A 15302-nucleotide genomic window follows, 5' to 3' on the forward strand; every position below is an offset into this window, starting at 1 on the left:
AGCACAAATTTCAGAACTGAAAAGACCCAGGGGAAACATAATGTCCCTAGGGATCAGCAGGAATATGTGCATCCAGAAGGAAAAACAGAAGAACCCCTTGGCCAGGAGGGTAAGCAGAAAAGGCTAAAGCAGACAGGCAGGAGGAAGGGAGGGAATATTGCAACAGTTAAGAGAAAGACATCTACCGTTACGGCAAGATTTAACAAAAATGTACTATGTCCTTCCATATCACTGTTGCAGTATTCCTAATGCAAGAGAGAGTACAAAAGCTCGAGAGAAAACCCGAAAGGTGGATGGCATTGAAGAATTCTCAAGAAACCCATGTAGGACAGTCCTAAGCTCTAGTCCTGGAAATAACATCCAATTTATAATATTTAGTGAAGGTATAGACTGAGACCAAGTGGCAGCCTCAATGATGGAAATGGTATCCAGCCCCTTGAAAAAAGTACCAGAAGAAGCAACAGCTCTAGTACAGCGAGCCTTTACCGAAGAGGAAACACATTTGCCATGAAATGAATAATAAAAAGAAACAGATTTAAAAATCCAAGAAGAGACTGTCTGCTTAGAAACAGCTAAACCCAAAGACCTGGAATGAAAAGAAATTAGAAGCTGCTCACATTTGTAAATAGCTTTAGTTTTATCCAAATAATATTTTAGCTGTCTATGCAAGTCCAAAGTATAAAGAACTTTCTCAATGGCAGACTGCAGAAATGGAAAAAATGAAGGCAAATGAAAAGATTAAGGGACAACTCATTAACCACCTTAAGCATAAAAGAACAATTAGTATGAAAAGACAACCTGTTCCCATGAAGAACTAAGAAAAGGACGAACAGCCATAACAGCTTGAAGTTCAGAAACCCATTTGGGTGAAGTAAGAGCAAAAAGAAGAACAGTCTTCCAAGAACAATGTTGTAAGGAAGCTGAAGCAGCAGGCTCAAAAAGGGGACCAAGTCAATTTTTCAAGAAGAAAACTTAGGTCCCAGGAAGACGGAATAGGCTTCCTGGGATGTCTAATACGAAAGAGGCCTTTAAAAAACTGTTTGAGCTCAACTCTGGAGGCCAGAGGAGGATTTAAGGGCAGACAAGCAGAAATTGATAAGTGAGCTTTAACTGAAGAATATGCCAAACCAGCATGAAGCAGATCACAAATAAGAGAGAATCAGAGGAATCTCTGCAGATAGAAGATCATGATGGTGAGAGAGGCACCAGACAGAAAATCTCTCCAATTAAGAAAAATTTGATTTCCCGGTAGTGGGTTTCCTGGATTCCTACAGGACCCAAAGCATTTGCTCAGAAAAATATGCCTAAAAGGACTCAGAACCTTATCATCCATAGCATCATATGAAGAGTGGACAAATGAGGAGGGATAAGAGACCCCCTGTCTTGTGTGAGAAGGTCCACCTAGATAGGTAACTTGTGGTGAGTGCCCCTGGTTCTGGGCCAAAAGAGAATCACCAAACGTTTGGGAGAGTCCTGCTTAATCTTCTGCAAGACTCTTGGCAGTAGAGGAAGGGAAGGACAGGCGTACAGAAACATTCCCTTCCAAGGAAAAGATAGGGCATCCACTTTCCAAGCCAGAGGGCTTGGTACTCTGGAACAGAAAGCAGGATGTTGTCTGTTCAGAGGGAAGGCAAAAAGATCTACATGAGGAATACACCACTGGTGGAAAATGTCCAGGAACACATTTCTGTGAAATGTCCATTTCTGAGTTTGTGTGCTGGACCTGCTCAAAGACTCTGCCACTAGATTGTGCTCTGAGGTAATGTAAACAGCCTGAAGTGGCATTCGATACTTGACAGCTAGATTCCAGACCTGAAGAACTTGCTTACAAAGAAAGTTGGACCTTATACCCCCTTGCCTGTTGACTTACCACATCACTGTGGTATTGTCTGTGAAAACTTTGAGGGGCCCAGGATGAAAAAGGGTATGAAAAGCCTGAAAAGCTAAAAGCAGAGTCCTTATGTCCTTGATACTGATGTGGTCTGACCTCTGATGAAGAGGCCAGAGACCCTGAACCTTGAGACAGCTAAAGGAAGCTCCCTACCCTCTCTCTCTGAGCCATCTGTAAACCGCTTGAGTCGGGACTGGAGGCTAGAAAGGAAGCTCTGGCTTGAGAGAAATTTTATGAATCCACCACTGAAGCCAGAGACTGAGACAAGGAAGGAAGAGAACTAAGAAGTACAAGGGGTACATTGTTGAAGCCACACTGACTTGAGGTACTACTGAAGCTCTCTCATATGGAGCCTGGCCAGAGGCAGCATGGGAACAGTGGAGCCATAAATCGGAGGACACTAAGAAAGTCACTGGCAGTGACTGAATAAAGAGAAAGAAGAGACTGGAAAAATGCAACGAGAGACAGGGCCTTGATGGCAGACAGAAATGCCAGCATGGGGATGATCTGGATCCTGCAACCAAGGAAAACATGATCCTGATGAGGTCAAAACTGATTTTTGAAAGTTAATGGTGAACCCCAAACTCTGTAGCAGGGAAATAGTAAACTGGAAACCCTGAAGCAGAGCCTCAGGGGACAAGACCCGAATGATCAGCAGATCGTCCAGATAAGGGAAGATCTGAACACTCTCATCCTGCAAAAATCAATGACAAGAGTGAGGCATTTGTTAAATATCCTTGGGGAAGTTGAAATGCCAAAGGGCAAAACAGAGAACTGAAAATGCAAGGAAGAAACAGGGAAACAGAAACATTTCCTGAAAAGGGGATGGATAGGGATATGAAGGCCTGGAGAAGAAGAGGAGGTAATAAAAATGTGAAGAGACAACATCTGAAAGGAGGGGACCTTGAGAAAAGTGCTGACCTAAGAAAGGTCCAGTCTCCAGGTGCCCTCCTGCCTGGGAACCAGAAACATTTTGGAATAAAAACCCCTTCCTTCCTGGGCAGGGGGGCACTGTCTGAATGAAGCCCTAGGTCAAAAGAGAATGAAACACCTCTAGGAAGAGAGGAAACCATTCTCAAGGAGTCTAGAAAGGGAGAAAGAAATTTCCAAACCATGATCCAGGGATTTAAACCTTGTCAACACAATGAACAAAACATGCTGGAGGGATACGTTCCTGACCCAGAGACTCCCCATACTCTGGAATAGACTGCCCATACATGTCAAGCAGAGCACCTCTTTGGCCCTCTTCAAAAGGAACCTTGATGATTGGATGGGAGACAGGAAATTCACCCCGGGGATCACGTCAGTCGCCCTGCTAGACAGGGGTCCAGGGAAGTAAATACTGTGGGAAGAAATAACCAGGGAATTGTTACGGCTAGTCTTGTATAGGCCTTAGGGTCGATAGCCTAGTACCAACCTATGAACCTATGAAATAGTCCTGGTGTACAACAAACATAACCCAACAGTCTGTTGTGATTCTTAACCAATTTGGAAGGGACACATCAAAATGAAGGGACAAGGGAAGCTGGCAGACAGAAAAGGGAAGCAAACTATGAAACAGAACCTGGCTTGTCCTGAAAAGGGCATTTCTGAGAAATATGGATCTGTGTAGTTTTAGCAGAAGGTACACATTTAGAACCCTTTTTACCCTTGGGTGGAGGGCAAGGCTGTCTTGAGGACAAAAGCAGATTTGGAAGGGTAATTCCTCTGAAACTCTAGAAGAGGACAAACAAAAATATGTTTCAATTCCTGCAAGGCTTTGCCCTTATCCTGGAGAGATTTAAAAAGTTCAGCAGCAGCAGTACAAAAAAGATGTTTATTATTCAAAGCTGCATCCAATAATTTGACCTTAATATCATTAGGTAAAGTTTGAAGATGAAGCCAAGAGTAATGCCTCATAGCAGAACTAAATAAAGCAGCCCTGGAAGAAGCATCAGCTGCATTGGATCTGCCCTCAACTTGAGAGGTACAACCAAACAAGGAAAGGGTAAAAACTTGAGAAAGGAGGGCTAAAATATACCTGGTCATATCAGTCTGGTAATTAATAGCCCTAAAAGACAGGATGGCAGCAGTATAGAACTTTTTGCCCAGCCTCACCATGGCCTTAATATCCTTAGCTGAAGAAGCAACTTAGTAGACGGCAACAGCTTGGAAAGTTTGTCAGAGGAGACAGACACCACAGAAAGATCAGCAGAAGGGCATTTATATAGAATTTTACAATCATCAGGCACCTTGTAAAATCGGTTATATTTCATAGGAAATGGGGTCTGAGAATCAGGGTTTATGGAAGCTGCTGAAAGGGTATCCAGGAGGGCAGCCAGAACTAGAGGAACAGCAGAAGGCTTGGGAGACTCCATCTGGAGGAGCTAATACCTCTTGTGGATATCAGAAACCTGAGAATAATCCCACTTAAAGACTTCCACCATACAGAAAATATTGTCCCCAAAGAAGAGTAAAAGGGAATCTGGAGTAATAGAATCCTTTTCCCGTGAACCATAATCCAAGGGGGGAAAGATCTGAGAAGAACAGGCTAATGGTTCTTCTCCTGAATCCTGACCTTCATCAGAGGAAACCTGGTCCCTTAACAGGAGTGGAAGACTAGTGAGGGGCAGGCACAGAGATCCCTTTGAGAAGGCTTTAAAGCCATTAAAGTGTTAAAACAATCCCAAAGTAAAACCCTGTCTTTCTCATTGGGCATCCTTAACTACAGGGGAAATATGCTTGGTTTTCTGTTTCTTTTTCTGCAGGACATTCCCACGAAAAACCCTGTAAGGGTCCCCTTGTCAACATTCAATAAACTTAGTTGGGATCTCTTCCCTCACTAAGATCTGCAGAATCCCCTTCAGGTCCCCGAATGTGATCAACCAAGGTTCCAGCTCAATGTCTGAAGCAGGCATCTGGAAAGCATCCGAGGATGTATGAGAAATCGGATCCAGGCCGGCCTTCAATGGGGTCATGGCAGAGGAATTATAGCAATGATCAGGCAATCCTTTGGCCTTTCACCAGCCTTGAGAGATAGACATCCGGGGAAGTCTGGACAGCAACTCTTATCTGACCTGAGTTTTTTGGCCTTTTTTTCTTGGCTGACAGCTGACCCTTGGGACATGAACACTCTACCATAGCACCCTTAGCTAACAGCTTAAGACGTTGGTTTTCAAGGTAAATAGACAAGGAGGAGAGGTGACTATGTAGGGTCTTTGGGACAAATGCTTGGCAGACAGAACCACTGCGTATAGTTGTGGGAAGCACCCAGAAAGGAGACAGACTGGCTGTAATGATCTTTATGGGGAATTTGCCTCCTGCACTGACATTTTTCCTTTCAGGATGGCATCAAACTAACACTACTAAAAATAAAAGAGAAAGATAAGGAAGAACCCCAAAGGAGCACTTATCTGAAAATGGCACAGTAACCAGCACAGAAGATGTTCAGACTAACAGCAAAGAAGTTCTTAAGTTGTGCTTCTGTACATCACCTTTATGCCCTACGCCTTGCATGGGGAGTATGTATGTGACGTACAGCACCTGTAGATACTAAAGGCTTTGGTGTACTAGTCGGATGATGGGCTATCCTTGGCAGGAGATCCCTTAAGTTAGGAACACTGAAACAGTGACATGGAAGGACATCTAGTGAAATGATAGAGGCCATCAAACCTAAAGATGAAAAATCAACCTTGCCTGAGAAAGACTGCTGAACAACAGACCACTAGGTGTAGGAATAGTACTCTGATGTCTGGAAGTTTGGCAATTTATGGGATGTTACATCATCACAGTCCTTCAATCTCCATTTGTTGTGTGGGACATAGCTGACTTTTTGATTGACTGTGATCCACAGTAACTGTACAAGGTGGAGCAATAGGTTCTAGTGTTGTACAAGTAGATTCCTTTAAGAATGAGTAAAGAGCCAATCATCTTACTATGGAAACATCTGGATCTCTTGCAGCCAGAGATGCATTGCTACCACTGTGACTGGAGCAGAGGAAACATCCCTCCTATCTAACGATGCAGGAACTATCCCAAGGCCAATCAGGGTCAGCTCCGAGGATGACTTCAGATTGAGCAACTGAGAGCAGAGGCCCCGAGAAGTAGAAACAGCTCTGAAAACTTCAGAGATGACTCCTCCACTGGGATCCTAGCACTAATGCTGCAGCTCTGAGACTTGTCTCGATCTGAGAGAATCGGAGTTGAGAAAGTAAAGGATGCTATCAAAGCTGAAGTTACTCAAGCTTTCGGTTATGACTGAGGTGAAATAGCAGGGTTCAAACCTGTGGGGACTGGATCCAAGGGCCACACCAGTACCGGAGAGAGAAGAGAGTTGGACTCATTCCTGGGCAATCCAGTGGGGAAGGCATCATCAGAACCCAAGCTACATTTGTGCCCTCAGGAATTTTCTCATCACTAGATCAATATCCATACCTCAAGTAAGGCATCTGGTGGACAGGGTTACCTTGATGATGATGATGATGATGATGATGATGATGCCACCGATGGAGGTCTCTCCTTTAATATGGATGAATGCAGCCCAGGACTCATGGAATATGGGGAGAATCTAGATTCAGTCGGTCAAGGAGATCAGATCCAAGAAGCTGGTGGATCCAATTTCCTTGGAGTATTAGTTGCTGGAACCAAAGAATCTGTCAGATCTGGAGACGACTTCTCAGATATTTTTCTTCAGATCTCTCTTCTCTGGGTTTTGTTTCAAATTCTCCCTCTCTTTTTCTTTCTTTCTCTCCATTCTACTGTCCAGGAAAACTGAATATGAGGCTGGTCCTAGACTGGAGTACTAGACATGGGTTGTGATGATGAAGACACAGTCTGAGGGGGAGCAAGCCTTTTAGTATGAGGTTTTCTTTCCGACACTGAATATCCCTGGACCTGAAGGAATCACAAATATCAAATTGCTTGTAAATGGGCAAAGCCTAAATAATTGACCCATAAAGAGTGTGGATCCTAATGTGGAAAATATGTCCACATGCCATGCATTTCTTAGATCCCTGTTTTTTTCTGATATCAGAAAAAAATTATTGTACAACACTAAACACAACTAGATAAAAACTGAAAGAAAATCAAAAAACTACTTTCCTAAACATTTCTTTAAATATCTATCTCTAAAAGCTATTTAACACTAGAGAAAAAATATTTTCGCTCTAACTGCTTATGACCCTAACAACACTACTTAACAAATAACTACCAAATACCTACAACTAACACAGTACACCTATACATTTTTAACATTAAAGCTAAAGAGTTAGGGAGAAAAAAGTTACTTTTACTTTTTGAGAGAATATACAGCCATCAGAACACACGTCTGAAAAGTTTAGGTGACAAACAAGATCTGAGGTACTTTAGTGAGAGGAGAAAATTATGGGTTGGGGCCTCATATCCACAGCTTTAGAAGAAAGTGCCGCAGTCGGATCCAGTCAGCTCAGACAACCAAGAAGTTGATGTGGACTAAAACAGATCTGCTACTATGGAGCTTAAGAGAACTTTGGGAGATAATAACTTTTCAAGGGTACTTATCTGCCCAGACTTGAAGGATCACTAGCTGGCCGTCACTTCCACAAAGCCCACACAATTCAGCAGTAACAAATCTCTACAGCTTCTGCTGCTAATCACTGTTTGTGGTTCTCAGTCAGCCGAACAATGGTTAGGGCACGTGGAAAGTGCCCTGAAACTTTCAAGGCTGGGTGGCTGCTCATATCTTTGGCAGGATATAACCCATAAAGCCTAGGCCACTGCACTGGTGATCTAATACTGAACATCTGTAGCATCCTCCTGATGTCAATATTAAAATGTGTATACAAGCACCTGGTCTGGGCTAGAATTCACAGCCTTCTGATCTCCCCAGTATCAAAAGTGTGTGTAGTACCTATTGAAACAATGACACTGATAGACTTCTTTAGATCTGCAGGTCAGAAGTGGAGTAAACTACAAAATACTAAAGAAAATATCTATAAACAATGAGAAAGTGTGAAAGATGAAAAACAGAAATCTGAATTATTACAACGTTGCCTGAACCCTGACAAAACTCTTTCACTACCAGCAATGCTGGGAAAAAACTAACAGAAAAAAGTGCAATGCTCTCTTCACATGAATATCTTCATCAGCACTGACAAAAGCAGTGCCCCAGTAAAAGAGTGGGTGTGGTACTTTAAATACGATGGTGAAGAAAGTCCTTCAAAGGCAAGCACACTTGCGCATAGAAGAAATTCTGCAGATTTTATCAGTCGACTGATACAGCTACAAAGAAGTATATTAGAAAAGGCCAATACAACAACAAGCAGGAATAAAAAGTAATACAGTCCTCATAAAAAGAAAATATGAAACACAAACAGTGCAAACAGACATACCTTAATTATCATGAACATGGACTTGGTGTCATCTTCTGAATTGTCAAGCATGTGATCTAACAAAACAAAGCATATTTACATCTACTTTTTATCTGATTAAAGTAAAGGTTCAAATAAAACTGCCTGCAAAGTGAGGAAGGCCATATAAAAATAAAATTAATCTGAAACTTCATTTATCGCTTCTCAACTAGTATGTATAACATGGCACAATAGTGGTATCTTCGTCTCAGTGCTTTTAATTTGAGGAGTTGAAATGGTCATAAAGTAGTTCAATATCATGTTCAGTCATGAAATATGAAAAATAAAATGAGATTCAAACTCATGTATTCAGCTTTACAGTGTATCATATTATTGTTCTACGGTGCTTCTAATAAGCCACTTTTCACACAAAACTTGACATTCAGTACCAGTTTCTAGAAGGATTTCATGTCACTAGTGAAAAGTACATATGTGTAAATTACTTATCACAGCAACAGAAAACAGAAACAAAGACTCTCACAACAGTACAGTTATGATTTTCACTTACCTTTGTCAAACAGACAGCAGAGTACATACCCCAATCCAAGGTAATATGAATCTCATACATGTGTACCCTTGGAAATTAGGTACTGTGTTATTGTCTGTAAAACTGACATTAATCTATGTCATACATTACTATATTCTTGTACTATCAGTTAATATACAAAAAGGGATATCTCTTTGATGAATTCTTTGGTTATGTTTGCCCTAATCACTGAAGTGCATCCTGCATCTTTTTTCTGAAAGTACTTGCACTCAAGAATTAGATGCATGCCCAAGATGGCAATGTACAATTCAACATTACACAGACTACAAAGATGTAATCAACTGCTGTAACTCATCAATTTACTCCATTAGTACTAACCTGCAAATTATGAATAATGATGTGTCACCCCCATTGCTAATAAGTAATTTACAAGTACACAAGTCCAGAAGGAAAGTATGGACTAAAAAGATGACAGCCCTACAGAGAGATGGAAGAAAGGTACGCCCAGTCTATCACATAAGGTCTTCTTTATGGAACAAGCAATTGTCAAATTCAAAAGGTCCTTCTTGATGGGTCTTATGGTTGGGTTGAACGCAAAGCAGTAAAACCACCATCCAGAAAGACCACTAACAAAGCAGATGGTCTGGAAAGGGAGTGCAATGACCCAAGAGGATTACAACAAAGCCCAATCATGCCAAAGCCAGAACATCCTGGAAGAAACCTCCAGAATGGAGCAGATAAACCACAGTATAAACAAGCAAGGAATGGGCTTTTGGCAAAGATGACCAAACTCCCACACCCACAAAGGGATAAAAGAAACTGCCAACTCTCAAATTCCCAAGGAGGTGGCAAATAAACATTCTCACACTAGTTGCTCCTGGAGGAAGAATCTCCTCAAGAATAAGGACTGTGCCCTACTGGCTCAAACTCTGCAAAAGGGACATATAAATAAAAAACCCATTGAAAAAGGCAAGCACCACCACCTACTAAGGGGAAGGAGAGGAGAGAAAGATTCTACCAATGGTCAAGGTACATACACCCCTAATGAAAAGCAGAGAAGGTTGAGACACAAAAAGGCACAGTTGCAGGGAAGGTTACCTTAAAATGAACTCCCAAAATCATATGGCCATGGATCCTATAGTGGATACAGAAGCCAATCACTCAGGAAGTTCAAAATCTCCCAAAATACAGAAAGGCCGTTCAGACTTGCATAAAATTAGACCTGTTAGTAACAGCCTGCATTTAATTGCTGGAACCTGTGTTCTGAGAGACTGCTTTCCAATCTATCTGCAAATATACAGAGCTGAGTATATTTCTTTGGGTTTTTAATTGTTGCTTAGATCTCTGTTGAAACTGTTGTCTCTGTTCTGAGAGACTGCTTTCCAATCTATCTGCAAATATACAGAGCTGAGAATATTTTTTTGGTTTTAGAGTTTGAACTGTTAGTTGTTGCTTAGATCTCTGTTGAAGCTGTTTTGTGCCACCCACCCTCCCTATTTTTGGCTTGTAGTTTAAATTTGGTGGCTTTTGCAGTTGCCCGCCCCACTGTAGATTTGATCTGGGACACTCCCCCAGTCCCATCTCTTTACCACATTCTACCTAATAAACTCTTTCTGCACTTGCTTTTAGTCCTTTTTAATTTAATTGCATTTTTAAACTCTGTTTGGTCTAATATTGCTACATACTCAAGTGTGCTAGCTTGCACTGCATGTCAATTGTTTTTACTACTTTTCTGTAAAAAAAAAAAAAAAAAAAAAAAAAAACTATAAGCCTGTTTCCTACCTTTCCTGTAACTGGTGTTCCAGATACAGATTTGCTGTATCCAGGACTGTATGTAAGCTTCTGAGCCCCCCAAGCTTTTCTGTGTTGGAGGGAAGCCTTCTAGCTTATCAGTGGGAGTGGTAAGCACTAGGTAACCTGTCTACCACATAAGGAATGGTTCTGGCCCAGAAATTGTAGTTATTGGCTGTTTGGGCAATCTCTTCCATCTCTCTCAACTTTCTGATTTGACTGCATTTGCATTTGTTTCTGTCCTGTAACTCATTTAGTGCAGATACAGATTCTTAGTTTTAGCACTTAAATTTGCTTATTCGTGCTCAGCACTTGTTCAGAACTTGTAAGCACTAAATAAGCTACTAATTACTATAGCACTCAACCTTCCTCATTACCTAGAGGAAAACAGTTTTTGTACTTACTTTTCTCACTTGCTTAGAGAAAAACAGCTCTTGTACTCACTTTCCTCACTAATTTGTTTGTTTGTTTGTGTCTTTCGGCTTTTCCCGGTTAGGGGTCACCACAGTGGAACTCCGGTCCGCTAATGATTGGTAGTGGATTTTTACGTACCGGGTTACCAGCCCTGACGCACAACCTTCAACGAAGGCACGCCCCATTCACGTATGCCTCCACACAGAAGACGCTCTAGCTGAGAATCGAACGGGACAACGTCTTGCTATGAGGCGACAACGCTACTGCAACACCACCACCGCACTCAACTTTCCTCACTAATCTAGAGGAAAATATTTTTTTCAGGCTTGTCCAAGGGTCAGCTCCCAGTGTTCTCTCCTGTCTATCTGATGAATCAGGGCATCTTGAGGCAATGTAGAAATTGCCTCATGTACGCAGACAACCCTCTCCTCCTAACACTACAACCTGTGAGAAATGCACTTATCTAGCCAAACTGGAGGTAAAGCTCTCTCCAACCAAGACTGAATTTGACAGTCATGAGGAGAAGGTAAACATTTGCACCACACCACAATCATCACATAGTCTCACTAAATCTACATCACCAAAATCCACACATAGTAACACAAAAATATTCACAGAGCCTCTCAATAATAATCTGTCTAAGCAACAGAGACCTCCAAAGCAGAAACGCAAGCAACCTCCATCCCCCAACACAACCCAAATGACACACAGCCCACAAACTCAGTGTACCACTCAACCACAGCCAATAAGGCAAAACAACGTACCCAACACACTAGTCATAGGTGACTTTATAGTCATGCACACTGATGTCCCACTCACCAGGTTAAACAAGGAGAAGGCTGCTGTCAGCTGCCTGTCGGGTGCCAGGATCCACCACATAACCCACGCACTCAGGTCACTCCACAACAAGTACAAATATGACTCTGTCATTGTCCACGTTGGTGTGAATGACCTGAGATGTACCTCCCTGGACTACATGAAAAGAGACATGGAAGAGCTCTCCAATCTTGTAGCCCAGGCAGGTATGACCCTAGCCCTGAGTAGCATTCTGCCATCGCCCAAAATTATACCACAATGCAAGGACAATTGGCTAAGCTTCTGGTGTCATTCTAAGGGGATCCAGTATCTGTCTGCTTGGGATGACATGGTCGACAGACCACAATGCTTTGCCACAGATGGCCTGCACCTATTGCCCCTGGGATTCCGGATACTGGATAAGGCTCTTGTTGCCCCTATAGTGCCTTTTGTAGGCAAGGTTCAAATAACAAATTCACCACAACAGGCAAGCAAAATCTGAGGGTAATGTTACTCAATGCTAATAGTCTAAATCTCAAAATGCACTCACTTGAAGAACTCCTTAAAATGGAGAACATCGATATCTGTACAGTGACTCAGGCCTGGTTCAAGGCTCCAGAGAGCACCCCTGAACTACCAGGCTATAACTCATACCCCACTTTTCGGCCATGTAACCTGGACCGAAACACCAAAGGCGGAGGTGTCTCTATATTCATTAAGAATATCCACACCTCCAGGCTAGTTGCTCAGCATAATGCATCCAAAGTTATCCAAGTGCAACTAGCTCTGGGCAAAACTGCAATCCAAATTGGGGCTTGCTACAGATCCCCCACCATGCCCAAGGATTCCCACTCTTCTTTTCTTGATGTACTGGAAAATATTAGGGTTCAACCAAACACCCTAATAATGGGCGACTTCAACTACCCCACCATTAACAGGGAAAACTACTCATGTACCAACTCCTTAGCTCAACGCTTTCTGGAATTCATAAACTCCAATGCCCTGAATCAACTTATTCACACCCCTACCAGGGGCAACAATATCCTAGACCTAGTCATTACCAACATGAGTGAGCGGTGTTCCACACCTGAAGTCAACTCCTCATTGGTCCGATCCGACCATAAGCTAATCACCCTTGATATCCACATCCCACCCCCACCCCCCATTAAGGAAACCAAGGTAAAAAATTTCTCCAAAGCCAATTTCATGCTTCTTAAGACAGAAGTGGTGAACTTCATGACACCCATGCAGATGGACAATACAGTTACAACTGCTGAATCCTACACAAATGCACTCTATAAGCACTTACACAAGTGCATGGATCGTGCTATCCCAAACAGAACCAAGACGCTATCCTCCAAAAAAGGAAGCCAATCTAGTGGTCCCCTGCCATAAACAAACTGTACAACAAAAGGAAGAAACTGTTTCAAAAGAGAGTAAAATCTCATGTGTAGAGGAGCTCCCTGGTCAGCCTCAGTAAGAAGATGAGATCCCTTATAAGATCCTCCAAAGCTAGCTATGAAAACAAAATTGTCACTAATTCTAAGGACAACCACAAAGCATTCTATCGCTATGTCAAGAATCTTGTTGGCAACACCCAGATCTGCTCTGAGATACAGCACAACAGCACGAAAATTACAGAACCAACTGATATTGCCAACATCCTGGCAGATAGGCTCAGTGCTAACTTTACCCCCCCCCCACAAAGGGCCCATATCTATACAGGAAGAATGCAGAGTCCCTGTAATCACAACTACGCAGGTAAAAGCTGCACTCTCTAAAGCTAAAAACACAGCATCCATGGGACTGGACAACATCCCAGGCTATGTTTTACACAAACTTCAGAACAAAATGGCTCCCCACTTAAGCACCATGTTCAATAATAGCCTCGCATCAGGCTTTGTGCTCACTGAATGGCGCACAGCAACAGTTATCCCACTTCACAAAGGGGGAGCCACCACTGATCCCAGGAACTATCAACCTATTAGCCTGACGAGCCTGGGCTGCAAGGCCATGGAACGTATCATCATGGAACTCATAAACAAAGATATTGGTAACCTCCAAATTCTGGATCCCACCCAGTTCGGGTTTGTGAAAGGCAGATCATGCCTTCTGAACCTGATCAACTTCTTTGAGGCAGTCACCAAAGCCATAGATGAGGGTAAGGTGGTTCACACAGCCTATCTTGACCTCGCCAAGGCTTTCAACACCATCCCCCATTCTGGAATTATAGCTAAACTCACTAAACCAGGTATAAATCCCTACGTCACAAGATGGGTTGCCAACTGGCTCAATGACAGAACCCACACTGTAAAAGTTGCAGACTCCAAATCTGACCTCAAAGCAGTGACAAGTGGAGTACCACAGGGTTCCATCCTGGGACCTCTCCTGTTTGGTATCTACTTCTCTGAAGTACAGGCTAACACAGAAGGCCTCTGGCTAACATAGTTCGCAGATGACTGCAAACTAGGAGACATAGTCAAGTCCCCAAATGATGTGGACAGCCTACAGAAGGACCTCACTGAGACAGATGCCTGATGTCAGAGCCATGGCCTCAAGCTCAATGCCAAAAAGTGCAGTGTCATCCCCTTTGGTAAAAACTCTGAACCCATGAACTACCACATAGGCAGCAATCTACTTAACACTGAATGTGTGATAAGAGACCTTGGGACCCAGGTGGACAGTAGTCTCTCCTTTGATAGTCACATTGCCACAGTAGTCAGGAAGTCCTTCTACATGGCACACCTCATCAGAAAAGGGTTCTCAACCAGGAAAAAAGTGGTCATTGTTCCCCTCTACTCGACACTCATTAGACCCATTATAGAGTACAACGCCTATCTTGGAAGGTACCTCAAAAGACATCTGCAGCAGCTGGAAAGGCCACAGAAGTACTTCACAAAGAGGATTACTGGCCTCAAACAAATGCCCTACACTGACCGCCTCAAAAAACACCAGGTTTACTCCATAGCATATCGCCTACTCCAAGGTGATCTCTACCTAACATATAAAGCTATGTCAAACCCAAAGCTGCTGGACATGCTACACCTAAAGAAATCCTAATCCCTCCGAGATACACACTCTAGGGACCTAAACCTTGTCATCACAATAAACAGGACATGCTGGAGGGATAGATTCCTGTCCCAGAGACTTCCCATACTCTGGAACAGGCTACCCATCTATGTCAAGCAAAGTTCTTCATTAGCCCTCTTCAAGAAAAATCTTGATGAGTGGATGGGAAATAGGAAATACACCCCGGGGATCACTTCTGTGTCTCTGCTCGACAGTGGCACAGGAAAATAACTTTCTTGGGTGGTGTTAGCCAGGGAACCTTGTTGGCTAGGCTTATGTAGGCCCTTGGGCTGATAGCCTAGTACCTACCTATGAACCTATGAACAGCAGTCTACACTGCAACCAAAAAAGCTACCAAACTGACCACTGCAGAATTTTCTTCATGACAATTAAGTAGAAAATAAAGGCACAACATACCCTGGTTCCAAATAGAGAAAACATCCAGAACATTCAAACATCATTTATGCAAGATTCAGAGGTGTATAAAGCC

The 15302-nt window shown here is 42.7% G+C and overlaps 1 protein-coding gene across 1 annotated transcript in view; it reads right to left on the reverse strand.

Moving 5' to 3' along the window:
• The window catches only part of PSME4 (proteasome activator subunit 4), a 2990260-nt gene that overhangs the window by 1449809 nt on the left and 1525149 nt on the right, over positions 1–15302 (reverse strand). The window contains exon 23 of the mRNA XM_044055122.1: positions 8239–8294. Coding sequence (XP_043911057.1) covers positions 8239–8294 — 56 coding nt within the window. The remainder of the gene's footprint in view (positions 1–8238; positions 8295–15302) is intronic.

The sequence above is a fragment of the Protopterus annectens genome, chromosome 1.part2 (genome assembly GCF_019279795.1).
Source record: "Protopterus annectens isolate FY-2018-M chromosome 1.part2, PAN1.0, whole genome shotgun sequence".
NCBI lineage: Eukaryota > Metazoa > Chordata > Ceratodontiformes > Protopteridae > Protopterus > Protopterus annectens.